The following is a 25,477-nucleotide window of genomic DNA, read 5'->3' on the forward strand; positions in this document are numbered from 1 at the left end:
TAAAATGAAATATTCACCTTGAACTGTCAGCAAAGATGATGAAGCAGCCTCCCCAACAGTGTTTTCTACTTTGCAGATGTACTCCCCACTGTCACTACTGTCTACCTGGCTGAAAACCAGAGTGGCAACTTGGTTCTTAAAGTGCATTTTCACAGTAGCAGTGCCTCTCAGCTTTGTATCGCCTTTGTACCACGATACAATCATTTCTGGTGTTCCAGCAACCTGGCACTGTAAGGATGCAGAATCCCCAACAGTCACCTGCACTGGCTCCAAGGGTGTAATGAAGTAAGGTGGTTCTGAAGAACAAACACACACCATTAGCATAAAAAAGTATTGCACAATGACCATTAGTAGTTCAAATAACACTTGATGTAGTGATGACGCACCTAGTATTGTGATTGCACCATGACAATTGTCTTGTCCAGAATCATTTTCAATATGACAAGAATATTGCCCCTCATCTTCTAGTTTGCTACTAGGGATTTCCAGTATGGCAGATGTTTCTGTAGTGGTGATGATACGCTTTTCAGAGTGCATTAGTTTTACTCCATTTTTCTTCCATGTCACTGAAATTGGTGGAGTACCCATATATGTGCATTCCAAGATTAAATTTTTGCCTTTCTCTACACTTAAATCATTCACCTTCTTCACAAATTTGGCTGGTTCTATAATGAACAATGGGAAGAAAACATTAAATAAAGCCAAGAGATCATTTTTAGAAGCATAAGAAGCATACGAAACAGTAGTCTGGACAAACCTTTGACAAAAAGATGTGTTGTGCAAGAAATCTTTCCTGCCTCATTAGAGACCTGGCAGGTGTAGTCTCCACTCTGAAGCGGATGTACATCGAACAGCTCCAGTTCTGCAATTGAATCTTGCAAGGTGATATTGCAGCTGTGTCCTGGTACTAGCTCAACACTACCTCTAAACCATTTAACTTCCAATGGAGAGGAGCCTTTTATGATACTGGTAAAGCTTATGTTTGCCCCAGATAAAACATTCAGTGGTTCAGGTTTCTTTACAAAAGATGGTGGTTCTAAGCATGCAAATAAAACAGAAAAGAAGAAAAGAAGTACATTTGAATTTCTGATGAAGAGCATAGTAATCAGAAATATGTAACAAAGCAAAGAATGAAGTCTTTTCGAAAATAAATTTGTGCCCTCTGACTCTGGCTTCTTATTGATACTGACCTCTAACACTCAAAAATGCGCTGCATTCATCAGACCCAGCTACATTAGTAGCTGTGCACAAATAAGTTCCCATATCAGATTCCTGAAGTCCATTCACTTTCAGAGAACAGGTATTGTCTGTAAGGGTAGCCTGATACTTGTCTCCACTGGTAATCTCCTGTCCATCGTGAAACCAGGAAACCAGAATAGGTGGTGACCCATAAACTTTGCACTCCAGTACTGCAGAAGTACCCAGCTGACCATATGTTTCTTTCAGTTTTCTTGTGAAAGAAGGAGGTATAATACGATCTGCATTTGTTTAAAAAAATAATAAAAATTACCATACAGGAGCTTAAAATGTAAAAATTTCCCTATGCAGAATAAAAGCAGTTAACTTTCTTTTGATATATCTGCTTTAGCACTTTGCTCCTACACATCTAAGTCACTGAAAAATAGATAGTTGATGATTAAGGATATGCTGGAGCTTTTATTCACACTTTTTGAAGGACACTTTTTATTTTTGCCTTTCTTTTTCATAAGCAACAATATTGCACCAGCTGTCCAAGAAGACATGTAGATTAAAGCTGAAGAAATCAACAACTCCTGCCCCTGAGAGGTTAGGTAGGCATCTATTCTTGATGCCTGTCAAAGTGGCATGCCAAGTACTCCTAAGATTATCCAAGCAATGAGTCTCTCAGGAGAGAGTTATGAGAAAGAGTTTGACATCTGAAGGCTTTGTAAAGGAACTAGAGGATCAGATGTGACTCAAAAAGAGTAATCAACTAACCTGAAACATGCACGGAAGCTGTGCAGCTGCTTTTACCGACACTGTTTTTCACCTCAAAAGTATATTCCCCACTGTCTTCTAGTCCTGCATTGAGGATCTTAAGCCCAGATACTTTGTTGAAGAAACTGATTTTATATTTATGGTCGGTGGACAGTTCATTCCCATCCTTAAACCATCTAGCAGTAAGCTCTGGTGTGCCGTCTACTGTGCATTCCAGAGTACAAGAGTCTCCAGCTGTAACTTTGACTGGGCCTGGCTTCTCTACAATGACTGCAGGTTCTGCAATGAGATGCAAGTCACAACATTTTTAAAAACAACAATGCAATAGTTATTAGTATAATAAAAATTGAAATTTTAAAGCATCTTAAAACACACTGTGTTTTTTATCCCATGCTACCAACCTAGCACGCTCAGAGTGGCAAAGCATTCCTGAACTCCAGCATCATTTTTTATCTGACAAATGTATTTCCCAGCATTGGCTGGTTCTGCATTTCCAATCCGCATAGTTGCAATGTTTTCTGAATAGGAGATCCAAAGATTATCACTTTCTCTAATGATTTCCCCTTTGTCTTTTAACCACAGAACAGAAATGGGCTGTGATCCTTCTACTGCAGCCTGCAGTTCAATCGACTCCCCAGCTACAACAGTGACATCACTCAGCTTCTTCACAAAGGTCGGCGGTGCTATTTAAGAGAAGACATTTAACAGTAAAAAACCACGCCAGGACCGGAAAAGTAGGAGGAGAATGACAGGAACAATGAAATGCCAAGAAGGTGCCAAGCTTTATACAAACCTCGTAGTGTTACAGAGCCAATACAGGAGTCACTTCCCACATCATTTACAGCTTTACAGTGATATTCACCAACATCTGCAGTATCCACACTGAGAATGTGAATACTAGCTAGGTAGTTCTCGGACATGACCTTATACTTCTTGCTGCTCCGAATTTCTCTTTTGTCTTTATACCATGAAATCTTGAATGGAGGAGTGCCCTGAAGCTCACATTCCAGGTGAATATCAGACCCTTTCAAGGTCTGGACTGGATGGGGCTTCTTGGTAAAAATGGGGGGTGCTGAAAAAAAAAGGGGTTAAAGTTTGTGTTATTTGAGCAAAGGAGATTAAAGAGGACAGACTATTCAAGCAGCTGTTCGGATGCTGAACAGCAAAGACAAACAATAAATAAGAAAGATCTCCCATAGCATAACAACCAGGCAAGAGATTTGGCACCTGTTCAGACAGGTTTTGGCCTCTCTGACTAAAGAAAGTGGGATTTAACAGCTTTTCCACAAAGGAGGACTCATACAGATAGAAAGGTAAGGAAAGAACTGGGATTCTGACCTTTTACTTTCAGTGAGGTACTGGTGCTTGCACTACCCGCTGGGTTCTGAGCTTCGCAAGTGTAGTCACCGCTGTCTTCAACACTGAGGTTGTGCATTTCGATGACTGCCACTGAATCCACAAAGGACATTCTGTATTTTTCACTGGGATGGATCTCGGTTTCACCTTTGTACCAGGTGACTTTGATTTCTGGAGATCCACCTATTTTGCATTCATACTTAGTGGAATCATGCTGTTTAACAACTCTTGATGAGTCTAGTTTCTTAATAAACCTTGGTGGTTCTGGAAAGCCAAAAAGGGGAGATGATGCTTTAAACTGCACTGATTCTTTGAATAAGCAGGGAAATATGTAACAGAAAATGTAAACTTTAGGGATTCATACAAACATTCTAATTTTGCAATTGCTATGAATTTTTTTTTTTTATGATTTCAAGTTGGTCCAAAATCTAGATTAGGAAGCAAAAAAATTCTCTATCTGCATTTCAGTTAGTTTCTCCTTACTTTATTGTCCCACTCTACTTCTCCTTCTATGTATTCAGTACAGATCAACTGACATGTGTGGTTTTCTTTAAGTAATATTATCTTGCAATACCTGAGTAATCAAAATGCCCGACAGAAATGCAAGAATCCAAACTGTTCAGCCAAGAAATATTATTAAGAGCATTTATGCTGAGCATTATAGCAACTGCTTTGTATCTTAGCGTGTCATTATCAATTGATGTAGTCAACAAACATATCTGCATTGTAACCCTTCACACATTTATTGCAACGCCAAACATAAAGGTGCATATAAGGAAAAAAAGTCAAGGAGCTTAGGTAGCAAAAAAAAGAGGTTCAAAATAATCATGCTGGGAAGAATTATGAGATGGCTGGTATTACAGAAATTGGTGTTAAAGGTCCCGTGACTGCAAAGTAAACAGGATGGTTTACATTTTGTTCTGTAAGGAGAGAAAGGAGTGGAGGTTTGACACTTCTCATCAAAAGTACCATACGGATGATTCAGAATCACAAGGCTGAATGCTCATAGATCAAAGATATAACTAGTAAAACCAAGAGGTGGTCATGTGGGCACAACAAACAAATCTCTCTGTAAAACAGGATGCAGTGCCTCTTTGTGCATCTGTCTGTAAATTGCAGGAAGAATATCTATCTTATTGTGGGTTACCCCAACCTGTCGGACATTTGCAGAACATCCTATGTTGTTAGTAACAAAACTTCCTTAGAGTTTCTAAAAATAAAAATGATGGCTTGTTAACACAAGAAGTCTTGGAACCTTAGTAATTTCCTATCAGATTTCACTTTGACAAAGAGTTGATTATCTGTCTGCATACTAACAGTTGCTGAGTAATCACACACTAATTCCATTCCAAAAATGAGGATATCCAAGTTAGTAAGGTATATACTTAGAATGTAAAGCAGTTTCTAGAACGTAAAGCAATTGTTCAAACTACAGATTGGGAACACTAGATATTAAAGTGGGAAAGTTAATAAAAAAATGGGTGAATTTCAAGATCAATCGAACAAAACATCTTAATTCTAAAAATAAAAGGTTGTGTGTCATAGAAGTGAGACAACATCTGCTCAAATTAAACACATGCAAATCAATGCACGCAAAGAGCTTGCCCTTTCATGTTCTATAGAAACTGGCTGACAAACAATGAACATGATTAATTTTACAGCCCTGGGGAAACTGTACAAATTCTAAAGGACTGAAGTGAGTGCCAGTGTAGGTTCAGGATCAAAAAAGAAAATAATAATCCTGGGAAAAAAAAATAATTTCAGGATTTTATGAACAAAGAGTTGAAGAATAAGAAAATAAATAAGGTCAGTCAGGATCATGTTATGAACGGTAACTCCAGTCAAATAAACCTATTAGTAATGTTATCATTAATAATAATCAGAATTGTGATTCTGGTGGAAACAAACTTTAAACCTTTTAAAGAGGTTAGATTTCTTGCTACAATTTTTCAATGCTTTTTGTAAGTCAGGTTACATAATAACAGCATCCCTACTTGCCACTGAATCCACAGGCAATTCAGTCTGCCACACTCTTCCCACCCCCAACAAGAAAAATCCCTATAGATAGAATATACTCTAGATACATATAATATATTTGACAAGCAATAATTACAAAATCTTACTAGTGGTAGTTCAGCTTCTTGTGTTATTTTTCTTAGAGAGTAAAAGTCATAGTATTTACTCTTCAAATGTCTTTGTTTTATCCCCCCAAATTCATACAGAGGGAAAAAAAAAAGAAAGCACTAAACCAATAGGGACATTTGAACTCATGCATAATTTAAGTAGTGTATTTTACATTTGTTCTTTTATAAAATCAGTAAGAATGAGATATCCGGAACAGCTATAAATAAATCCAATGTTCCCACCTACACTGAGGAAATTACACTAATATACAAGTGTCACTTGTACCAAGACAGTTTGAGCCAGTCATAAATTTAGATCATTGAAACGTGTAAGATCCACACACTATGTGGAGAAGCAAAGTGTTGGCGGAATGGATATTTGTCACCAAGTCTGCCCTCAGATCCTCCAATTTTGCTGTCTAGAACAGCAGTTTGCAATGTTTTCAGCCTGTGATAGAGTAAAACTATTTGCAGTAGTTGCACATGCAGTAAAAATGCATTTAAGTCTCATAAGTAAAACTGAGTTTCTCTCAGTTACCTTTCCATCCTGTGGACAACTTAGTAAATGTCGCTGCTGGAGAAAAGCTTTAAGGAAGACAAATTTTGCTGGCCAACAGGGCCATTCATAAAGGCACAACAGAGCACTAAGTCAGAGCTAACATTTGAATGGAAGAATCCTTTTGATAAGACAAATCATGCACTATACCAGACCAGAAGAAAGATGAATAAGTTTTACAATAATATTTAAATGAAATAAGACATCTCAGTGTAGCCCAGTACAAGGCTGTTAGTCTCACACATGTCTGCATTCAGGGCTTTGTCTTCTGGGTGTGTGCCTTGCAAAGAAAAGCCTCATGAATACTAAAGCTCAAAGCAATACCTTGTACAGCCAGCTGAGCTGTGCATGAGTCTTTTCCAACACTGTTGCTGGCAGTACATGTGTAGAGTCCAGCATCCCCTTTACCAACTTTTAGGACCATCAAGCTGGCTGTGTTTTCCACCAGTGTCATCTTGTAGTTGCCACCTGGGCGGATCTCTCTGTTGTCTCTGGTCCAAGTAATCCTCATGGGAGCAGAGCCAGTCATATGGCACTTAAAGGTTGCACTTTCCCCTAGCGCCACATCGATAGACAGTGGCTTGATGTCGAAGAAGGGAGGCTGTAGATGTTCTGCAAAGAGGAAAGCATGGCAGAGCTCACCACCAAGCCCTCCACACCACACACCTCGTCATGCCATGCCCATGTTCCCTGGCAACCATATAATGGGCACAGTGGGGAAAAGGGTGAAGAAATAAAAGAGCAAAGACATACAAAAAAATCTTTGTTTAAGCGTGAGCTACAAACCTGTGAGGAGAAGTTTGGCACTGGAAGATGCAGTCCCCAGAGCATTTTGGGCTGAGCAAGTATATTGGCCACAGTAAGCCATACTAGTTTGCAAGATCTGGAGTGTCGCAACATTATTTAAGAAGGCTGATTGCATATTATCACTGTTGCTTAAGAGAACCCCATCCTTGTACCAAGACACCTGGATAGGCTCTGAGCCATTTATGCGGCAATCAAATGTCACTGGGGCACCAACCACCTCCTGAATATCTTTCAGTTTTCTGGTGAATGCAGGGGGAAGTTGATGTTCTGCAAAACAATAATAATCACCACTATAAGTAGGAAGCCACCTTGTCAATCTAGAATTAATTAATTCTGAAATTAATAAGAACCCCTTTCTGTAGACAACAAAGAGTTCCTACAAACTACCCCAGGAAAGAGTGGCCCTTGGCCTATCACCTTTAACAACAAGCAAAGCTTTGGAGGTGGCGAAGCCAACGCTATTTTCTGCTTTGCAGACATATTCTCCAATGTCACTATCCTCCACGGTGGAGAATGCCAGCGTTGCCACATTATTCTTGAAGTGCATTTTGTAAGCCTGTGTTGATCTGAGCTTGGTGTCGTCTTTGTACCAGGACACCTTGATTTCTGGCGCACCACCAATCTGGCATTTTAAGATCAAGGGCTTGCCAATCTTCACCTCCACACGGTCCAGGTGCGTGACAAAATAAGGTGGTTCTAGGGAAGGAGAGAGCATGGTGAGCAGAGGCAGAGCATCACTGGGATGCCTTTGGGGGGTCAGGGGTGATGCATACCTAAGATGGATACTAGGCTGTGACAAACATCCCCACCCGCTTCATTTGCCACCTCACAGGTATATTCGCCTTCATCGCTCTTGGTGCTGTTGAAGATTTCAAGAATGCCAGACTTGTCAGTAGTTGTAACACTGCAGCGTGGAGACTGAGCAATGGGCATGCCATTTCTTTTCCAGGTGACAGAGATGGGAGGGGTGCCTATGTAGCTGCTTTCCAGAACAATGGACTTCCCCTGCTCCACACTGAAATCACTTAATTTCTTCACGAAGACTGCAGGCTCTGTGGGGAGGCATAGATCAATAGTGAGAGGGACATATGTGGCAGGGCTGCAGGCAGAGCTTGAAGGGAGATACCTGTGTGTACACACACACACACACACACACACACAAACAAACCTTTCACAAAGAGTTGGGTTGTGCATGAGGCACTGCCAGCATCATTTGTGACCACGCAGGCATAGTCCCCGCTGTGGCCTGGCTCCACTTTGTACAGCTGCAGCTGTGCCACAGACTCATCCAGAGAGATGGAACAGTTGCTGTCCGGCACCAGCTCTCTGATGCCTCGGAACCAGGTCACTTTGAAAGGAGTACTGCCCTTGATGTAGCTGGTTAATGTCACACTTGATCCGGGCAAAACTTCTTGGGGATCAGGTGTCTTCACAAAAGAAGGTGGTTCTAAGGATCATACAAAGAAGTGAAGAGGGAGAAAGATGTTAATAGGAGAGTCTCTGTGGAGGAGGAAAACTGGAGCATGTTTGAGTCAAAAAAAGAGACAGACAGAGGGACAAAACCAGAAAAAAAACATGAAAAAGAAACCATGGGAAACCAGAAGGAAGGAAGAGAAGAAGGAAGAAAAATTTTGTTGAAGGGGCTGTAATATCCTTCCACTGACCTTGTACAGTCAAGAAGGCTCTGCATTCATCAGATCCAGCCACATTGGCTGCCACACAGGTATATGACCCTGTATCTGTGACATCCAGAGCATTCAGCTTCAAAGCACAAACGTTATCCAAGAATGAGATTTCATATTTTTCTCCACTAACAATCTCATTCCCATCCTGAAACCAGGCCACCGATATGGGGGAGGTACCAGACACCTTGCACTCCAGAAGCACTGAGGATCCCAGCACCCCATTTGTTTCCTTTAGTTTTCTCGAGAATGAAGGAGGAACAAGACGATCTAAGTAGGACAGAGCAGAAGAATAGGAAGAAAAGCGTTGGGTTTTTTTCAGGTGAAAGGAAAGGGGGGGGGGGAAAAAAGCTTCCTTTAAAGACAAGTGTGAACATCAAAGACGTAGAGCTGACCTGAAACATCAACTGAAGAAGTGCAGCTGCTGTCCCCCACCTCATTGTGCACCTCAAAAGTATACAAGCCCCTGTCTCCCCTGTCAGCAGAAAAGACTTTCAAAGTGGATATATTGTTGAAAAAGGTAATTTGGTATTTGCGGTCGCTCCTTAGTTCTCTGCCATCTTTGTACCACTTGGTGATAAGTTCAGGTGTTCCTCCTACTTTGCACTCCAAGGTAAAAGGATTGCCAGCCATTACTGTGATCGGCTCCGTCTTCTCTAAGATGACTGCTGGTTCTGAAATAGGAAGCGAGGGGTCAGTGTATCACCAGGAAATCTACCCACAAACTGGTGAGCACAGGATATTAGCAGAAAGCAAAGACTGGTAGAGGCAATTGTGCAAGCTGTAAGGTATAGTACCTGTGAAGCAGGCTATACCCACCTAGGACTTGTAAAAAGGCAGAGCACTCCCGCATGCCAGCATCATTTTTGATCTGGCAGATATACTTCCCAACATCAGCTCCCTCTGCACTGGCAATCTCAAGAGTTGCAATGTTGTCCATAAACCACATTTGGACATTTTCACTCTCCCTGATAACTTCACCCTTGTCCTTGAGCCAGACAACAGAAATTGGTGGGGATCCTTCCACCACTGCCTGCAGGGCTGTTGGCTCCCCGATGAAGATTGCAGTGTCACTCAGCTTCTTGGCAAAGCGTGGGGGTTCTGATGGCAAAAACAAGGAGGCAGAGGAGGGTTAATCGTGCATGCTTGCTTGGAATAGGGACAGCCAGGACATCAAGAAAAGGGGGTGGTGATGCTGTTGATCCTTTAGCATACAAACCTTTGAATTTCACCGGGCAGGTGCAAGTGTCGCTTCCCACCTCATTCATAGCTTTGCATTGATATTCTCCAGTATCTTGAGATTCCAGATTGAGAATATGAAGACTGGCAAGGGAGTGCTTTGCTGTCACCTTGAACTTCTTGCTGCTCCTGACCTGCCTCCGGTCCTTGAACCAAGCCACCTCAAAGGGTGGAGTTCCTGCTATCTCACACTGGAGGATAACATCTGAGCCTTTAAGTGTGTCCACAGGGCTTGCCACCTTGCTAAAAACAGGTGGTTCTATAAAAAAAGAATCACATCATAATGTGTGAGCCTGCCTCCCTGGGTCGGTTTCTGGATAGTAGCAGGAGGCAACATATTCAGGAAGGGGGCCTACACTTATTCTTATAAACCCATATTTAGCTTCCAAATATGTGGCCTCACCTCTAAAAAATGCTGAGCCCCCAGCATCTCCCAGCAAGCCGTCCCAGCACTTAGCATCCCAAGGGCGGAAAACGTGACACTTCTGCACCTGTTGGGAGTCAGTGCTCCGTGCCCCTCCCCTAAAGCCTCTCTCCCCTCTCTCCAGGACCACATTCCAGCTCTCCCCACCTCTTTCCAGTCATGAAAGCTACTATCACTGAGGGTCAGCAGCACAGCCTCCTCTTCCGTCTAAAGTTTCATTCCTGCCAGGATCACTGTGTATAAAGAGGAGGCAGAGGGATGGCTACAAAGTATGCCCAGCTCCCTCACCATGGCTAGTGCTCCAGCTAGCCCACGCTTTCCTTGTGACCTGACAAGCTTGCCTTATTTAGCTTGCAACTGACTTAAATGGGGAGACAAGGGAATGGCTGCACAGTGCTGAACACCCACCACTATTTCCCGCATGCTCTCCGCTGCTTAAACACAGCAGCGTTTGACTGTGAGAGCAGCTGGAGAGACACTGCCCCAGCAGCCACCAACTGCCATAGCAGCAGCTCCCAGTCTGGGGGATGTGCAGCTGGAGCAGGCCCGGAAGCCAGGGATTCTGATGCGTGGAGCCATGCTGCTAACCTTTCACTGCGACTGAAGTGCTGCAGCTGGCTGTGCCGGCAGAGTTATGGGCTTCACATATATAATCACCGGCATCTTCAGTGTTGGCACCCAAGATGGTTAGCATCGCCACGGAGTCTACAAAGGACATGTGGAGCCTGTCGCTCGCCTGGAGTGCCTGATCATTTTTGTACCACATGGTTTTGATCTCTGCTGTGCCACTGATTTTGCATTCAAGTTGAACTGTGTCCCCCTGCTTCACGAACCGCAAAGCTTCAGGCTTCTTGATGAACTTGGGAGGTTCTGCAGAACAGAATAAGTATGTAGAGTGACAGTATACCTGTTTTCCATGTGAAATCTACAGTGCTGAGCAAGAGTTATGGGGAGCACAAGAGTATTGGGGCACAACAAAGTGAGCTTGCTACAGTGAGCTGGCTGTATCCCCAACCAGAGTTTCCTCTCAAGGGAAGATGCAAGACAGAGAAAAAAAGGCAAAGACAACAACCAAAACTATGTTCTGACAACTCTGGAGCCTGCTGCATCATACAGCTGGAGCTGTAAAAAACACACGAAGTATGATTACTCCACCGAAGGGAAATTTTGCTGTTACCTTTGAGGTGTGAAAATATCCCCACGCCAGTATGAAAGATTTGAAAAGCCCTTCACCCCCAGGAGCAGCAGAAACACGGTAGGGACAGTTTCACTTGCTTTAAAGCATATTTCTGCATGAAGAACTTAAGTGATTCATAGTCTAGATTAAATCAGCTATTCAGAACTCCAACTGAAATCATTAGCAAATTTGAGTCACCAATGCTGGCCTACAAATGCAAGGTAGTTGTATTTACTGTATCACTGTTTTCCATATAGTAATTGCTATGTGTGAATACCACTGTGACTGTAGATTAAGCACTAATGACAAAGTAAAAAGCAGGGTGAGTGCAACTCTCCATACAAACAGCTTCACAAGGGGACCTTTCCCCTTGGAGATTTTGCAGGCACACAAGGCTTCTACTGTCATGCAGTATGATAGAAGGTATAGGTCTGCTTTGTGGAAAGCAACTTTCTATGTATTTCCAAACTGGAAAGGGTGGAAGATGAGACTCAGTAACAAAGAGGTCTTTTTGCCCAAGAAAAAGAAAACACTCAAACAAAGATGACAATCTAATACCTTTGACACTGAGTTGGGCTGAGCAAAAGTCTTTCCCAGCTTCATTACTAGCTTGGCAAGTGTATTGGCCAGAGTCTCCTTTACCCACTCTGAGCACTCGAAGGTGAGCTGTGTTGGCTACAAATGTAATATTGACGTTTCCTCCAGTTCGGATCTCCCGACCATCCTTGGACCAGGTGATGTGTATTGGGTGGGCTCCAGTAACATGGCACTCAAAGTCAGCACTTTCTCCAAAAGGCACGTCAATAGATTCTGGTTTTGTGTCAAAGACAGGTGCTTGCTTGGGTTCTAGAAACACAAGAAAATGGTATAAAACTCATACCTCATGAAAAAGCTAATCCAACACACAGATACCATCACATGCATGAAATGGGAAGGGGGAGCCTGTGATCCAGGCAGAAGTTTTGTAAGCCAACACACCTGCCACTGTAAGCCTAGCACTTGAGGTGGCAGTGCCCACAGCGTTGGTGGCTGTACAGGAGTACTGCCCGGTATGATTCATCTCAGTTCGCACCAGTTGCAGCACTGCAACATTATCTACAAAGGATGTGTGCACATTGTGGTCATCACTTAGCAGTACACCGTCTTTATGCCAAGTCACATTAATGGGTTCTGAGCCATTGAGCCGACACATAAGTTTAAGAGGCAAACCAACAGGGTGCTCGATGTCCTTTAATTTTCTTGCAAAGGAAGGTGGTCGTTTGCGCTCTAGAAGAAAGCAAGTAAAGGATAAATATGCCCCAAGGAGCAAGTTTTTATAGTTTTGCAAGAGCAAAAGAATTTGTAGCAAGTTAATATAGAATCATTACCTTGAATCGTTAAGAGAGCCTTTGTAGATGCAGTTCCTACACTGTTTTCTGCCTTGCAGATATATTCTCCGCTGTCATTGCTAACCACTTTGTTGAAAATAAGCGTAGCAACATTGTCTTTAAAGAACACTTTGTACTCAGGAGTAGACCTGAGTTTTGTATCTCCTTTGTACCAAGACACAGTGATTTCTGGTGTTCCAGCAACACGGCATTGCAACGTTGTATAATCCCCAACTGACACCTCAAGAGGTTCCAAGTGTGTAAGAAAATAGGGAGGTTCTAAAAAAAAAGGAGTAATTAGATAGGCTCATTATAGTGCCAGGCCTTGGAAAGCATACACTTGAAAGAACAGACAAGAAAAAGAAGCAAAGGGAGGACACACCTAGAGTAGAGACTACAGCCTCACAAACATCTCTTCCTGCCTCATTTTCAACATGGCAAGTGTATTCTCCTGCATCTTCTTTGGTGCTGTCAAGTATTTCCAGGATGCAGGATTTCTCTGTGGTGGTGATGCTACACTTCTGAGATTGAGTGATCGTGTGGCCGTTCTTCTTCCATGTCACAGAGATGGGCAGGCTGCCTGTGTAAGTGCCCTCCAGGATGATGGGCTTGCCAGGCTCCACATACTGATCACTCAGTTTCTTTACAAAGACAGCCGGTTCTAAAGAAGGGTAGGAAGTCATAAATGTTGAGCACAACAGGACAAATGGAGGGAAGGAGACAATATTTTAAGGTAAACAGAGAGACGCAATCTTTACAAACCTTTTACTGTGAGGTGTGTTGTACAATTTGCCCTGCCAGCATCATTAGTCACTAGGCAAGTGTACTCTCCGCTTTGGAGAGGAGTTACATCAAATAACTCAAGCTCCACAATGGAGTCCTCCAAGTAGATATTGCATTTGTCCCCTGGCACAAGCTCATTGGCCCCTCTAAACCAGTTCACCTTAAAAGGAGGGGTTCCTCTGATAACACATGTAAAAGTGATGCTTGTACCCGGCAAGATATCCAGAGGCTCGGGTGTCCTCTCAAAAGAAGGTGGTTCTAAACACACAAGAAAGAGAGATAAGACAGGTTGCTACAGCATAATCCTGGCGTTGTCACACACCTACTGAAGATAAAGAACAAAATCTTTATTTTCCAGTTAATAATTTCCCCCGAGAATATTTACAAAAGACCACAGGCAATTTCAAGAGAGAAAGAGAAAAGAATAGCTCAGAGAGCTTCCTGACCATCATATATACTGACCTTGTACGGTCAATATAGCACTGCATTCATCTGAACCAGCTATGTTGGTAGCTTTGCAGGTGTACGTGCCAGTATCTGAGTCACTCAGTGAATTCACTTCTAAAATACATAGGTTATCTGAAAAGGAGATTTGATGTTTTTCCCCATTGACTAACTTAAGTCCATTTTGGAACCAGGCAACAGAAATAGGAGGTGAACCCGAGACTTTGCATTCCAGCAATGCTGAGGAACCCAGGACACAGGGAGTTTCCTTTAGTTTTCTTGTGAAAGAAGGAGGAATGATTCGATCTGCGTAAGAAAACATAATAAATCCATGGTTAGAGAGAAAAGGAGGGAAGGAATAGAGGAAAGGAAAGAGAACATGATCGAAAGGAAGTTTTTGTAAAAGATAGAAGACAAGCAATCCAACCAACCTAAAACATCAACAGATGCTGTGCAACTGCTTTTCCCCACGTCGTTCTGCACTGCAAAAGTGTACAATCCACCATCTTCCTTTTCTGCATCCATAATTTTAAGTGTAGATACTTTATTGATGAAAGTAATTCTGTATTTTTGGCTGCTGGTCAGCTCTTTGCCATCCTTGAACCACCCAGTGGAAAGCTCTGGTGTGCCTGCCACTTTGCATTCCAAAGTACAGGCATCTCCTATAGTAACTTTCATCGGCTCTGCTTTCTCTACTATGACCGCAGGCTCTGGAAGGAGAGACGGGTAACATGTGTGGTGAAAGCAGGTTTTGATTAATACTAACTGTAATTATAATAGCACTATAAGAGGGGGCCTACACATTTGATACTAAGAATATCTCAGTTTGTTGGGCTGGGGAATTTTTTCAGCTCTGTTTTTTCCACCCTTTATTCTACCCTAAACTGGAGATTTCAGATGCTCTCCAAAATTAAATAAAAATATTTTTAAGCACCTAGGAGAGAAATGCAACTGTCTCTCCACCTCCAAGCAGGCACGAGCAGAAGACATGACTTAGAAATCCAGTCAACTGGATCCCACCACAGTGTAGAGGCCTGTGGTTCCTTTCAGCCCTATCCCTGGACAACTGGAAATAAGGAACCTGACTACTGCTTGTTGGGGACACAAGGATTCTCTGTTTTGATTGTTTTGAACTCAGGGGAATAAGCAAAGCATACAGCTGACACTAACTAGCCAAGTTTCTGACTTTAGAAAAATATTCTATGAACTTGTGCTTTTTACCAACCTAGAATAGTTAAGGTAGCCATGCACTCGCGACTTCCAGCATCATTTCTGATCTGACAGATGTATTTTCCAGCATTGCTTGTCTCTGTGCGCACAAGCTGTAAAGTTGCAATATTTTCGATAAATGTGATCTTTGTGTTTTCACTTTCTCTAATAATTTCCTCTTTGTCTTTAAGCCACTGCACAGAAATCGGCTGGGAGCCCTCCACTCTTGCTTGTAACTCTGCAGGTTCACCAACCACAACAGTCATGCTGTTTATTTTAGTTAAGAATTTTGGTGGTTCTAAGGAAGAAATATGCAGTTATAGTAAATACTCACAGTGTCTACGTAAAGAAGAGCAATGCAGTGCCATTGGGAGCACTGCAGAAGGCATACGTGCCAATACTTTACCTTTCAGCTTCACAGTGCAAAAAGAAGTGTCACTTCCTACGTCGTTCTGTGCTTTGCACTGATATTCACCAACATCTGCAGCTTCAACATTAAGAATGCGAACGCTTGTATGGTAGTTTTTGGCTGTAACCTTATACTTTTTACTACTGCGGATTTGTCTCCTGTCCTTGTACCAGGTAACGTCAAATGGTGGTGTTCCTGAAATCTCACATTCCAGGCTAACCTCGGTTCCTTTGAGCATGTCTACTGGAGAGGGCTTCCTGCTAAAGACAGGCGGTTCTAACAAGGGAGGAAAGGAACATTTTTAGAAAGGAGTCTGGAGCTATTTGACCAACAAACAGTTTACTGATACCAGCTTCTATACGAAACTGCTGAGAAAATCAACAGAATGGGCAAGGACTTTCCTCATTTTCTGGGCACATTATGAAATGATCTTGCAGGTAGATGAGCAGTCAGAGTTCTTAGCTTCTCTGTAGGAAAGGTAAACAGAGAGGTGACCCTTGACAGAGAGGGTACAGGCTTCATTTAACTGGTAGTAGTCTCAAATACAGGGTGTAAAACTGACACTGATCAGTTTGGGTCTGTTCTTTTTCTTCATATTTCAGCTCCTTGATATAACAGTTCCCACTATGATCTGTCTTGGGCATTGACAGTCATTGAACTGGGAAACACCTAGCTTAGGACTCATCTGTATTAAGAACAACATCTCTTTTGTTCAGGCCCTGGCAGAGGGGGCGAGGGGGCATCAAGAAACAAATATGACATGAAGAAAAAGGCAGTCCTGTAATAAGAAATTGATCTCATGTTCCTGTGGATTTCCAAGAGATAAAAACACTAGGAAAAAATAGGAAGTAGTCAGAGAACAAGAGGACAGCTAACCTTTCACTGTGACTTTGGTGCTACAGCTGGCCTTGCCGGCGGGGTTGTGAGCTTCACAGATGTAGTCACCGCTCTCATCAGTACTGAGATGATTCATTTCAAGCACAGCCACAGAGTCAATGAATGATGTCCGGAATTTTTCGCTGGCAACAATTTCATGGTCATTTCTGAACCACACTACTTTCATCTCTGGAGATCCACTTACTTTGCACTCAAGCCGGGCTGAGTCACCCTGCTTGACTACTTTTGCCGCCTCTAGCTTCTTAGCAAACTTGGGTGGTTCTAAAAAAACCAGAAAAGCGGGGTCAGGAAGGTCTGAATTAATACTGGAAAGAAAAGAGGAGGGAAAAGAGCCAAACAATTGTGGCTTGCAAACACAGGGTAGGGAATTCACTTGGCAGTGTACCGAAGATCACTGAGGTGGGCTTGGCAAAAAGGAAAAAAAAAGAAATAGACGGAAAGACTGCAACACAACAAGAAAGAGTGCACACCTGTTACCATCAATGTTGTAGTGCAAGAGTCACTGCCAACGTCATTTGAAACGTGGCAAGTGTAATGCCCACTCCTAGAAGTATCCACTGAATAGAGGGTTAAGAACCCAGTTGACCCTTCAATCCCAATGAAACAAGTTGGACCAGATACAAGTTCTAAGTCTTCTTTGAACCACTTTACTGTAAAGGGTGGTGTTCCTTTTAGTGTGGCCTTAAACTCCACTGTGGAATCTGGGATGGCTTGCTGGCTTTCAGGTTTTACTAAGAAGCTTGGTGGCTCTGCAGTTTTTAAGAAAAAAAAATATTCAGTTACATCAGAAAACTCTAAGAATGAAGAAAATTAGTGAGGTAAGCATGGAAACCAAGTTTTCAGCATTAATATTAAGAGGTATAAGAGTGTTATGTCAGCATAAGATTTAAGGTATTTTCCCAGTATCTATCACAAATAAGAAGTAGTAAAAGAGTTTCAAACCTTTCACAGTCAGGACAGCACTGCAAGAATCGTTCCCGGCAACATTAGAGACACTGCATGTGTAATTTGCACTGTCTGCCAGCTCTAAATTAGCAATCTCGAGTGACACACTGTTCTCATGGCACAGGCTTCTATATTTTGCACTGTCAGTTATCTCTTTTCCATCCTTAAACCATTTTGCAGTAATGGGGAGTGACCCAGAAACTTTGCATTCCATTTGGATAGAAGATCCCAGAACGGTATCCTTTTTGGTTAGCTTTTTGATAAATGCAGGAGGAATTGATTGATCTGCCCAACACAAAAAAATGGCAAAAACACACTGGTTACCTTCTTGCCTATCTTTCACAAACAGAGACTCTTATTTTTTCATTCCCTCCCTGCTGGATTGGTGAACTTGCCAAATGACAATACAAACCTAGCACAGTGAGAACAGCTTCACAGGTGCTACTTCCGAAGTCATTTTCAACCTTAAAACTGTAGGTACCACTATCCTCCTTTGATACAGGTTCAATCCTGAAACTGGCCACATTGTTTTCAAAGCTCATTGTGTAGTATCTACTGGGCAAGAGCTGTTTGCCGTCTTTGTACCATCTTATTCGGAGCTCCGGTGTCCCAGCCACAGTACATTCCAAAGTCACGGGGTCTCTTTCAGTGACTTTAAGTGATTTAGCCTTTTCTATGATCCGTGCAGGCTCTGAGGTATAAAGTGTATAAAAATGGCAGTTAGCTACACAGATAGGGGACTGACTTTCCAAGTACTCATCAAAGATGAGCTTGAAGGGTCACACCTTGTACACACCTTGTACAAAAAGCAAAGCAAAACACTTCTCCACGCCAGACTCGTTCTTTGCCTGGCAGGTGTATCTCCCTCTGTGGCTGAGGTCAACATTGGTAAGTTTCAGTGTGGCCACACTGTTCTCAAAGGTAATATGGTGGTGCTCATCCTCTTCTAGGATTTTCTCATCTTTTATCCATGACACAGATAAGGGTTGAGCGCCTGCTATGACGCACTGGAAGAATGCGGTACCTTTCAAAATGCTAGTAATGTTCTCCAGCTTCTTGACGAAGGATGGTGGTTCTGTGGTGTGTGGTTTTATTTGTTGTTTGGAAGAGAAGACGTGGAAAGGGAAGAGGGGAAAGAGAGATCATATAAAGTCATTCTAGTCACTACAGTTTAGCTAGGGGATGTAATGTTTGGGGTATGCTTCCTGGAGGACTGACCTTTCAAGCTGAGCCTTGTGCTGCAAGAACAGCTCCCACCTTCATTTGATATAATACACTGATATTCACCAACATCTGAGACATCACAGTTAGTCACATTAAGAGTAAATACTGATTCTTTGGTTGAGATGGCATATTTCTTGCTGCTGAACATCTCCTTATTGTTCTTCAGCCACTTCACCTCAAATGGAGGAGTACCAGTCACCTCACACTCGAGTGTGGCCTCCAAACCCTTCACTACCTCGGTGGGTCTCAACTCCCGAACAAATCTTGGAGGCTCTACAAAGAGGAATGAGGGGAAAGTAGATAGTAACCCTGAATGGTTTTGAGGGGAGAAGTCTCCCCTACTCCATCACCCCAGCTATGTGGCATAGCTGGATGATGACAAGATGTTCAAAACCAACCTTTTACTTTCAGCTCGACGCTGCAGCTCTCACTACCTGCATCATTGTGGGCTTCACAAACATAAATCCCACTATCTGACACTCTGGCTTGAGTTAGTTTCAAAGTGGCTAAACCATCTGTGAAGGACATGCCGTACTTAGCTTGGTCAGTCACTTCATTCCCGTCCAGGTACCATGTGATGTGGATCTCTGGCGTGCCTACTACCTGGCACTCGAAAGTGGTGGACTGTCCTTCACGCAAAGCTACTACAGAAGTTGGCATCTGAATAAATCTGGGGGGCTCTAGAAAATGGACAGAAAAGGTGAGGCTTTATAATATTCAAGGTGGTTTAAAGAAATACAAGGGTTTTCTACCCCCTCCCCCCATATTGCACAGAAAAATCAGAAACACAAAGATGAGAAGAACATTGGGTTGCACACCTTTTACAAACAGAGCTGCTTTGCAAGTTGCAGTCCCCACATCATTGCTTATCTGACAAGTGTAGTTCCCGGAGTCAGATGTCCTAGCTGAGAAGAGCTCCAGTACGCTAGACGTGTCGTCCTTCCAGACAGATCGATTGGCTCCAGTGAGGAGCTCCTGGCTGTCTTTAAACCACTTTATCTGCAGAGGAGTAGAGCCTTTCACCAGTGCTTTGAAATGAACCCTAGCATTAGGCACAACCTCTTGGGACTGGGGTTTTTCCACAAAATATGGCGGTTCTATAACATGTAAAAAGGAAGAAAGAGGATTACTCTGAGACAGAGGAATTCAAAAATTATGAATGAGAGACCTAACACAAGACAAAGAGGGAGCTCAAACCTTTGACTGTTAAGAACCCACTGCATTGGTTGCTTCCTGCCTCATTTGTTGCTTCACAGGTGTAAGAGCCACTGTCTGTGCCTTCCAGTTTATTGATTTCTAGAAATGCAGTATTATCATGGAAAGAGTATTTGTGCTTTTCACTTGCTGTTATTTCTTGGCCGTCCTTGTACCACTGGATACTTATGGGATGTGAACCAGACACTATGCACTCCAGGTGGACAAAAGACCCCTTAATGCTGTCCATTTTCTTGAGCTTTTTGGTGAATTTAGGTGGTATAATGAGATCTATTCAAGACAGAGTAAAAAGACAGAGCACGAAATTCAACTTTGATGGTGGCATATGTCAGCTCAGGAGAAAAGATTTTGTATGTAAAAACAATGATGAAAGAGAGCCCATACACACCTAGGACGTTAATGCTGGCAGAACAGCTACTGCTTCCAACGTCATTGTGAACCTCAAAAATGTATTCTCCACTATCTTTCTTTTCTGCATGAAGCACTTTTAGGACTGAGACAGTATCCGTAACACTGATCTTATATTTTGGGCCTAACGTCAGTTCCTTGCCACCTTTGAACCATTTGGCTGTAATATCTTTCGTTCCAGAAAATTTACACTGCAAGGTTGCTGGGTCTCCCTCAGTCACATCTATTGACACGGCCTTGTCCACGATTGTGGCAGGTTCTGTTTTAAACAGAGATAGAGTGTTAAGGGCATCTGTAAAAATCACAAGGGAACCATCTGAGATCACTGCAAGCCCTCAGGGTAGGACCAACCTTTGACAGTGAGCAGAGCAGAACACCTCTGAATTCCAGCCTCATTTTTAGCCTGACAGAAATATTTGCCATCATGTTTCAGTTCAATAGACCTCACCAGAAGAGTGGCAACATTGTTCACAAAGGTCATTTTGATATTGTTGTCTTCAATTACTTCATCATTGTCTTTCAGCCAGGACACAGTAATGGGCAATGAGCCTTTAATAGCAGCCTGAAACACGACTGTGCCCCCTCGAAGGGAACTAATGTTTTCTATCCTCTTCAAGAACTGTGGGGGCTCTGGCAGGAAGAAAGGGGCTATGTAAGTACAGGTCTAGCGCATGACAGTGTGGCATGGAAACCACACTGGGATATAAGCATGCTAATGTCATTCTGCACCTTGCACTAACCTTTCAGTGTGACCTCTGAACTGCAGAGGCAGCTCCCAACATCGTTTGTTACTCTACACTGATACTCGCCAACATCAGAAGCATCAAACCTGAAAACGTGGAGGCTAATCAAAGATTTCTCAATGCTTATTCTGTGCTTCTTACTGCTCCGCACGGGTTTATCATCTTTCACCCAAAACACTTCAAAGGGAGGTGTGCCAAGCACCTCACACTCCAAAACCACATCAGAATCCTTCAAGACTTCCATGGATTGAAACTCCTTGCTAAAATAAGGTGACTCTACAGCGCAAAAGAGAGAGAGCAGCTTGTATTAATCATACTTTCGAAGCCTGTAAAATTGCACTGAGTTTAAAGAGACAAACTGGGTGGCTGGATGTCACACACACCTTTGATTGTAACAACGCTACTGCAAATATCTTTTCCAGCATCATTTTTAGCCTCACAAAGGTATTCCCCACTGTCTTCAGTCTCAACATCTGTAAGATGGAGTATTGCCAAGGATTTTGCAAAAGACATCCTATATTTGTCACTCTCTTTTAGCTCTCTGTCATCCTTGAACCATGTGATTTTAATCTCAGGAGTACCAGTAACTTCACAGGTCAGCTCAGCATATCCACCTTTCTTTACCAGATGGGTTGGCTCTAGCTTCTCCTTGAAGACAGCAGGTTCTGTGGATTTAAGAAGAGTGTTCAGGACAAAGAAGGCAAGAAAGAGTGCCACTGGGTCAATCCAGCAGCTGAAAGTTTAAAAGAGAGTAAGAATGCAAACCTTTTACAAACAGGTTTGCACTGCATGTTACTGAACCAGCTACATTGGAGACTTTGCAGGTGTATTTTCCGGAGTCTGTTGGTTTGACCGCGTAAAGCTCCAAGTAACTTGCTAATGCTTCTGTCATAATGTAGCAGGCTCCTCCTGTCACCAGCTCAGTATCACCTTTAAACCATTTCACTGTCAGTGGTGTTGTGCCTTTAAATGTGCCTTTGAAACGTACCGTTGATGCAGGCAGTACATCTTGGGACTCTGGTTCTACAGTGAAGCTGGGTGGCTCTAGATTGCGTTGAAAGGAAACAATTGTCAAGAGTAAGACACATGGCCTGCACTTTGGGGAAGAAAAGTATTATCACCCGAAAAGTAAAACTCTAAGAAATGTGAAACAAATTGCCAAACCTTTTATAAACAAAGTGCTACTGCTGTCTTTGCTGCCAGCAGAGTTTGTGGCTCTGCAAATGTAGACTCCAGCATCGCTTGCAACTAGGTGTTTTATTTCCAAAGATGCAGAGCCTTCTGCAAAGTGTACTGTGTACTTGGCACTTGAAGTGATCTCGGTGTCCTGCTTAAACCAAGAGACGGTCATTGGAAGAGAACCTGAAATTTTGCAGTCTAGGCGGCACGAGGTGCTAATGATGCTGTCAATATTCTTCAGCGGTTTAGTAAAGAAGGGAGGGAGAGTGCGATCTGTTGAGAGTGACAAAAATGAAAGAAACCAACACATGAGCAGAGCAAAACAGGCATGCAGTTCTGCTTCTGGTTCTGTTGGGCTCAAAGCAGAGTAGTAGGGTTCTTTGCAAAGAGTCAGTACCAACCTAGCACAGTGAAGCTGGTAGTACAAGAGCTGATGCCCACATCATTGGATATCTCAAAGGTGTACTCGCCACTGTCCTGCATTTCAGTGGCATAAAACTTGAGCTGGGCAATGTTATTTTTAAAGCTGATCCTATATTTTTTGCTGGCAGGTAGTGGCCTTCCATCTTTGAACCACTTGGTTTTTAGCTCTGGAGTGCCTGTGACAGTGTACTCCAAAATGGCTGGTTCCCCTGCTGTTACCTGGATGATTTCGGATTTTTCAATGATTTTGGCAGGTTCTACAACAGAATTAAACAACTGGTGTTAAGGACAAAAGGAAATTGGTCTTCCTCTCAGGTGGGAGACAATGCGGGGATCACAGAACTACTCCACTGACCTTTCACTGCTAGTTCACCAAAGCAGGACTGACTTCCTGCATCATTCTCAGCCACACAGGTGTATTTGCCACCAGAGCTCAGCTGGACACCGGTAATTTGCAGCGTTGCTAGACCATGTTCAAATGTCACTCTCACTTTGTTATCATCTTGAATAGTGTCTTTGCCCTTCATCCACATCACAGAAATAGGCTCTGACCCTTTCACCACAGCCTGTAATGTAATACTATCTCCAGCCAGAGCTGTCACATTTTCAATTTTCTTAACAAAAGATGGTGGTTCTAGTTCAAAGAAAAGAGACAAGAAGAAATACTCATCTACTACCACAAGATCCCATGAAATCTGCTGCTTAAAGACAGTTTTGAGACAGTATGTGCTGTACGTGGCGCAATTCAGCTAAAGAGCAGGCAAGGAGAAGGGCTGCATTCCCCAGCTGGGAGCTAATGCATAGCCCTTTAAGCTCAACGTCCTTCAAATTCACAGGTTTGACGCTAGGTAAGACTTAAGATATACACAGAATTTTAAGAGAAGAAGATACTCTCCCTCCCCACCCTCCCTAGCCACCCACAAATCCAAAAAAAGACATTTCAAGAAATGAGAGGTTCTTGCCAATCCCTTCAGTAAGTGGAGTTTTCTCTCTCCCACTGACCTTTCAAGATGTATGTTGCACTGCATATGCACTTCCCAACTTCGTTAGCTATCACACATTCGTATTCACCGACATCCGCACTATTAAATGAAGACACCTCCAGAGAAATAACAGCTTTCTGAGAGGTCAACCTGTATTTTTTACTACTGCGAATCTGTTTCTTGTCTTTGTACCAGCTAATCTCAAATGGTCCAGTGCCAGCAACCTCACACTGAAGGACGGTGTTTGTTCCCTTTACTACCTCTGCTGGTTCAAGTGTTCGGATGAAAGATGGAGGCTCTATAAAAGCAGCAAGAAAGAATTAGTCACCCATGCAAAAAAAAAAAAAAAAAAAAAGAAGGGAAGGTTTTTCTCCAGAATGGACTGGCAGCAGCAAGAACAGACCTTTGACAACTACTTCGGTGGTGCAGCTGTCACTTCCAACCTCATTTACAGCTTCACATGAGTAGCTCCCACTGTCATCAACTTTCATCTCCAAAATATCTAATACAGCCACAGAATTGACAAAGGACATTCTGTGTGTGTTGCTTTCACGGATCTCCTTATTGTTCTTGAACCAAGTAACCTGGATTTCAGGAGACCCTTTGATTTTGCATTGAAGGCGTGCAGAGTCACCTGGGGTCAGTAAATAAGATGGATCGACCTTCTTCACAAAGGATGGTGGTTCTAAAAATGGGAAAAAAAGAAAAAGGAAGAAAAAGGAAAAGGAAAAGAGAAAAAAGAAAGAAGAGTGAAATACAAAGCTTTGAAAGACTAGTTCCTAGCACAAGAACAAAACATGACTTCAGAAAAGATCAGCATAATCTTTGCTGAGCTGCTGTTTATGTGGTTTCTCTTGCCCTCTCTGTCCATCTCTCCCCTGCACGCAGGAGTAATTCTTGGATCTGGGTGGTGAAAGAAATATTGAAGCAACACAGTGCACTGGAAGGCAGCAGGGGAAATGAGAAAGAGGTGAATGGACCTGATGGTAGATCTGAGAATAGTTCACAGCATGATTTCAGCACAAAAAAGTCTTTTGCCTGCAAAAGAAGAAATGGGGAACCCAAGAAGAGCAAAGGTAAAGGGGGTGTAGGACTATCTTACCTCTGACTGTGACGCTGGCAGAAGAGGAGCTGCTTCCCGCCTCATTTGAGGCAGTGCACACATAATGGCCTGAATCCTTGAGCTTAGCCAGAGGAATCTCAAGCAAGGCTATTTTGTCTTCAAAGTAAATCTTATAATCTTTGCCTGGAGGGATTTTGTTTCCATCCTTTGTCCACCCTACTGTTACTTTCCTGTCTTCATCTACCTGACATTCAAGACGTACTTTTTTATTGACTGCTGACTGCACTGACTGCAAAACTTTAATGAAGTGAGGCTTGTCTATAACGACCATTTCAGCCTGGCAAATGTCAGCCCCAAACTTGTTGGAAGCTTTGCAAGTGTAAACCCCTCTGTCACTGGTGGTGAGAAGGGAAATTTCTAACATATGTTTATTTTCCACTTTGGAGATCTTGTGGTGGTCCGAAGGTGAAATGGTCGTGCCATCTTTCTGCCAGGCAACGTCGATGACTGGAGTGCCCGAAACAGTACACAGGAACTTGACACTTTTGCCCACAAAAGTAGTGACAGATTCAGGTCTGGTAAGAAACGTTGGTGGAAATGCTTCTGCAAAACAAAGAGTTTCAATGTTATCCAGAGCAGAGGACCAGAGCTTATGCTCTTTCTCCACATTTGCCAGGGACAGACAGCAAGAGAGGCCAGTTTGTCACTGGACACTCTTTTGCTTAAGAGCCAGCAGTGAAGGAGATAAGAGGTGCTAAAGATGATGAATTTTGGCTTTTGGTTTTGTACTTCTTGGGTCTGTATATTGTTCCAGAGCTTGAAAGCATTTTGAATCTCTAGAGCAATGTACAAACTAAAGGAAAAT

At 42.8% G+C, this 25,477-nt stretch overlaps 1 protein-coding gene across 1 annotated transcript in view; it reads right to left on the reverse strand.

Moving 5' to 3' along the window:
- The window catches only part of TTN (titin), a 243,708-nt gene that overhangs the window by 161,558 nt on the left and 56,673 nt on the right, over nucleotides 1-25,477 (reverse strand). The window contains exons 49-95 of the mRNA XM_059820083.1: nucleotides 24,652-25,215; nucleotides 23,953-24,234; nucleotides 23,569-23,847; nucleotides 22,922-23,200; nucleotides 22,545-22,823; nucleotides 22,129-22,416; nucleotides 21,730-22,008; nucleotides 21,348-21,629; nucleotides 20,962-21,240; nucleotides 20,573-20,851; nucleotides 20,202-20,480; nucleotides 19,796-20,083; nucleotides 19,417-19,695; nucleotides 18,997-19,278; nucleotides 18,593-18,871; nucleotides 18,171-18,449; nucleotides 17,787-18,065; nucleotides 17,372-17,659; nucleotides 16,900-17,178; nucleotides 16,409-16,690; nucleotides 15,530-15,808; nucleotides 15,140-15,421; nucleotides 14,346-14,624; nucleotides 13,933-14,220; nucleotides 13,450-13,728; nucleotides 13,070-13,348; nucleotides 12,688-12,966; nucleotides 12,299-12,586; nucleotides 11,879-12,166; nucleotides 10,732-11,013; nucleotides 9,700-9,978; nucleotides 9,300-9,581; nucleotides 8,876-9,154; nucleotides 8,463-8,750; nucleotides 7,967-8,245; nucleotides 7,572-7,850; nucleotides 7,216-7,494; nucleotides 6,778-7,065; nucleotides 6,316-6,603; nucleotides 3,295-3,576; nucleotides 2,750-3,028; nucleotides 2,358-2,639; nucleotides 1,957-2,235; nucleotides 1,191-1,478; nucleotides 758-1,036; nucleotides 387-665; nucleotides 18-296 (exon numbers count right to left, since the gene is read on the reverse strand). Of these exons, the coding sequence (XP_059676066.1) occupies nucleotides 18-296; nucleotides 387-665; nucleotides 758-1,036; nucleotides 1,191-1,478; nucleotides 1,957-2,235; nucleotides 2,358-2,639; nucleotides 2,750-3,028; nucleotides 3,295-3,576; nucleotides 6,316-6,603; nucleotides 6,778-7,065; nucleotides 7,216-7,494; nucleotides 7,572-7,850; nucleotides 7,967-8,245; nucleotides 8,463-8,750; nucleotides 8,876-9,154; nucleotides 9,300-9,581; nucleotides 9,700-9,978; nucleotides 10,732-11,013; nucleotides 11,879-12,166; nucleotides 12,299-12,586; nucleotides 12,688-12,966; nucleotides 13,070-13,348; nucleotides 13,450-13,728; nucleotides 13,933-14,220; nucleotides 14,346-14,624; nucleotides 15,140-15,421; nucleotides 15,530-15,808; nucleotides 16,409-16,690; nucleotides 16,900-17,178; nucleotides 17,372-17,659; nucleotides 17,787-18,065; nucleotides 18,171-18,449; nucleotides 18,593-18,871; nucleotides 18,997-19,278; nucleotides 19,417-19,695; nucleotides 19,796-20,083; nucleotides 20,202-20,480; nucleotides 20,573-20,851; nucleotides 20,962-21,240; nucleotides 21,348-21,629; nucleotides 21,730-22,008; nucleotides 22,129-22,416; nucleotides 22,545-22,823; nucleotides 22,922-23,200; nucleotides 23,569-23,847; nucleotides 23,953-24,234; nucleotides 24,652-25,215 (13,515 nt within the window). The remainder of the gene's footprint in view (nucleotides 1-17; nucleotides 297-386; nucleotides 666-757; nucleotides 1,037-1,190; nucleotides 1,479-1,956; nucleotides 2,236-2,357; nucleotides 2,640-2,749; nucleotides 3,029-3,294; nucleotides 3,577-6,315; nucleotides 6,604-6,777; nucleotides 7,066-7,215; nucleotides 7,495-7,571; nucleotides 7,851-7,966; nucleotides 8,246-8,462; nucleotides 8,751-8,875; nucleotides 9,155-9,299; nucleotides 9,582-9,699; nucleotides 9,979-10,731; nucleotides 11,014-11,878; nucleotides 12,167-12,298; nucleotides 12,587-12,687; nucleotides 12,967-13,069; nucleotides 13,349-13,449; nucleotides 13,729-13,932; nucleotides 14,221-14,345; nucleotides 14,625-15,139; nucleotides 15,422-15,529; nucleotides 15,809-16,408; nucleotides 16,691-16,899; nucleotides 17,179-17,371; nucleotides 17,660-17,786; nucleotides 18,066-18,170; nucleotides 18,450-18,592; nucleotides 18,872-18,996; nucleotides 19,279-19,416; nucleotides 19,696-19,795; nucleotides 20,084-20,201; nucleotides 20,481-20,572; nucleotides 20,852-20,961; nucleotides 21,241-21,347; nucleotides 21,630-21,729; nucleotides 22,009-22,128; nucleotides 22,417-22,544; nucleotides 22,824-22,921; nucleotides 23,201-23,568; nucleotides 23,848-23,952; nucleotides 24,235-24,651; nucleotides 25,216-25,477) is intronic.

The sequence above is a fragment of the Gavia stellata genome, chromosome 8 (genome assembly GCF_030936135.1).
Source record: "Gavia stellata isolate bGavSte3 chromosome 8, bGavSte3.hap2, whole genome shotgun sequence".
Taxonomy (NCBI): Eukaryota; Metazoa; Chordata; class Aves; order Gaviiformes; family Gaviidae; genus Gavia; species Gavia stellata.